This window comes from Pygocentrus nattereri, chromosome 23 (assembly GCF_015220715.1).
Source record: "Pygocentrus nattereri isolate fPygNat1 chromosome 23, fPygNat1.pri, whole genome shotgun sequence".
Classification (NCBI taxonomy): domain Eukaryota; kingdom Metazoa; phylum Chordata; class Actinopteri; order Characiformes; family Serrasalmidae; genus Pygocentrus; species Pygocentrus nattereri.
In genome coordinates this window covers 30,170,703-30,173,202 of record NC_051233.1, presented here as the reverse complement: position 1 = coordinate 30,173,202, position 2,500 = coordinate 30,170,703, and the positions used below count along the sequence as shown (strand labels likewise).

Here is a 2,500-nt window from a genome sequence, read left to right as displayed (position 1 = left end):
TCTCTTTTTGTCTTGAAATAAAACAACATACTAAACTAATGTACTCAGGAAAATATAATACAGTAGAGGTTCACACCTTCATGTAAATAGAATCTTTACTACCCACCTCTGCTGGTGGAGGCATTAGACCTCAGAGTAAAGCAGTAAAGAAGATAAGATTTAAATTTTTTTAATCTCTGTTCTAATTATACCTTACTAACTTAGTAGATTCTATATTGAATATCCAGCGCTAGATTTGGCAAAGTGGAAAGTGGAAGCTGCTAAATGTTTACTTAGAACACTTAGCCACTATCTCACCCATAGACTGATAGAGCTGGATCATCCGTGGGTGATCCCAACTAGTGCTCTGTGCACTGTGACTAGAGGGAGAGAGAGAGAGAGAGAGAGAGAGAGAGAGAGAGACAGAGAGAGAGAGAGAAGAGAGAGAGAGAGAGAAGGAGAGAGAGAGAGAGAGAGAGAGAGAGAAGAGAGAGAGAGAGAGACAGAGAGAGAGAGAGAGAGACAGAGAGAGAGAGAGAGAGAGAGAGAGAGACAGAGAGAGAGAGAGAGAGAGAAGGAGAGAGAGAGAGAGAGAAGAGAGAGAGAGAGAGAGAGAGAGACAGAGAGAGAGAGAGAGAGAGAGAGAGAGAGAGAAGAGAGAGAGAGAGAGAGAGAGAGAGAGAGAGAGAGAGAGAGAGAAGAGAGAGAGAGAGAGATAGAGCCAGAGAGAGAGAGAGAGAGACAGAGAGAGAGAGAGAGAGAGAGAGAGAGAGAGAGAGAGAGAAGAGAGAGAGAGAGAGAGACAGAGAGAGAGAGAGAAGAGAGAGAGAGAGAGAGAGAGACAGAGAGAGAGAGAGAGAGAGAGAGAGAGACAGAGAGAGAGAGACAGAGAGAGAGAGAGAGAGAGAGAGAGAGAGACAGAGAGAGAGAGAGAGAGAAGAGAGAGAGAGAGAGACAGAGAGAGAGAGAGAGAGAGAAGGAGAGAGAGAGAGAGAAGAGAGAAGAGAGAGAGAGAGAGAGAGAGAGAGAGAGAGAGAGAGAGAGACAGAGAGAGAGAGAGAGAGAGAGAAGAGAGAGAGAGAGAGAGAGAGACAGAGAGAGAGAGAGAGAGAGAGAGAGAAGAGAGAGAGAGAGAGAGAGAGACAGAGAGAGAGAGAGAGAGACAGAGAGAGAGAGAAAGAGAGAGAGAGAGAGACAGAGAGAGAGAGAGAGAGAGAAGAGAGAGAGAGAGAGACAGAGAGAGAGAGAGAGAGAGAGAGAGAGAGAGAAGGAGAGAGAGAGAGAGAGAGAAGAGAGAAGAGAGAGAGAGAGAGAGAGAGAGAGAGAGAGAGACAGAGAGAGAGAGAGAGAGAGAGAGAGAGAGAGAGAAGGAGGAAATAAAGAAGAAACAAAGCATGAATAAAGTATGAAGAGCAGTTAGTTGTGTGCAGCAGTTACTGAGCTGACGCTTTATTATTTAATTATCAGGCTAACGTCTGTGCAGTGTGTGAGGCTGAAAGGGTTTCAATTGACTCAACACATCAAATAAACATGCAAACACAGATTCACTCACTTGATGTAGTAGGGCACGCTGCTGGCGGATACGGCTCTTTCCCATGGACTCTGTACAGAACCTACACATAAGAATTCTTGAGTGGTATAGAGTATCACTTTAAATGGGCCACTGTTCATGCCCTTGGTAACATGGCATGTTTTGGTGATTTTCTAAGGAAAAATAAGGTAACACTTTCTCTATGGAGAAAATACTTCTGCACATTTTAAGGCACAATTACTGTTTCATTGCTTTTTTTAATGAATTTAACATATTTGGTGAAAACATCCATAAAATATGGTCTGTCTTAATTCATTTTCATTTTTCCAATATGTTAAATTCAGCAAATAAATATAAATTGTGTACTACAATTTGCAGAAAAATGCCATGTTTAAGTATCTTCCCAGTAGAGGATGTGTTAACTTATTTTCACTTGACTGTGTTTTATATATATATATATATATTTTTTTTTTTGCATATGCATGTATTATTATTATTATTATTATTATTATTATTATTATTATTCAGCTAATTCTGAGAGTAAGTGAAATCACCTGACAGGAAATGTTGGCATGTGGGGGCAAAGTCTGTAAGTGCTTCCTGCAGCTCTTTCAATCTCTCCTGTATACACTCCTACAGAAAGAGGGAGCGATGGTTTATGTGTAGGACTGGGATATAAAGGAATACGAGTATTGGAAATACTTATAGAGAATACAGACATTAAGTATTTGTATTTGGTCCAAGTTACATTTTTAAAAAGCAGTATTTAGAACACTATTTCATTTTAAATTTTAAAACAGTACTTTTAGTATTGAATTTGAATTCTTATTCACTGAATTAAAAAAAAACAAGTCTTCAAAAAATCTGCAAATAAACACCATCAATGCTTGTTTGTTAACTACGGCACATAGCAAACATGCTCATTAGACAAACTCTAAGGAGGATCTTAATTAAAAGCTTATAAACACTGAAGTTCCTGCTAAAGCCTGA

The 2,500-nt window shown here is 39.7% G+C and overlaps 1 protein-coding gene across 1 annotated transcript in view; it reads right to left on the bottom strand.

Annotated features, from left to right (window-relative positions):
* Positions 1-2,500, bottom strand: part of LOC108414100 (dystrophin-related protein 2-like) — a 35,736-nt gene that overhangs the window by 19,941 nt on the left and 13,295 nt on the right. Inside the window, exons 8-10 of the mRNA XM_037533566.1 lie at positions 2,065-2,143; positions 1,532-1,592; positions 298-359 (exon numbers count right to left, since the gene is read on the bottom strand). Of these exons, the coding sequence (XP_037389463.1) occupies positions 298-359; positions 1,532-1,592; positions 2,065-2,143 (202 nt within the window). The remainder of the gene's footprint in view (positions 1-297; positions 360-1,531; positions 1,593-2,064; positions 2,144-2,500) is intronic.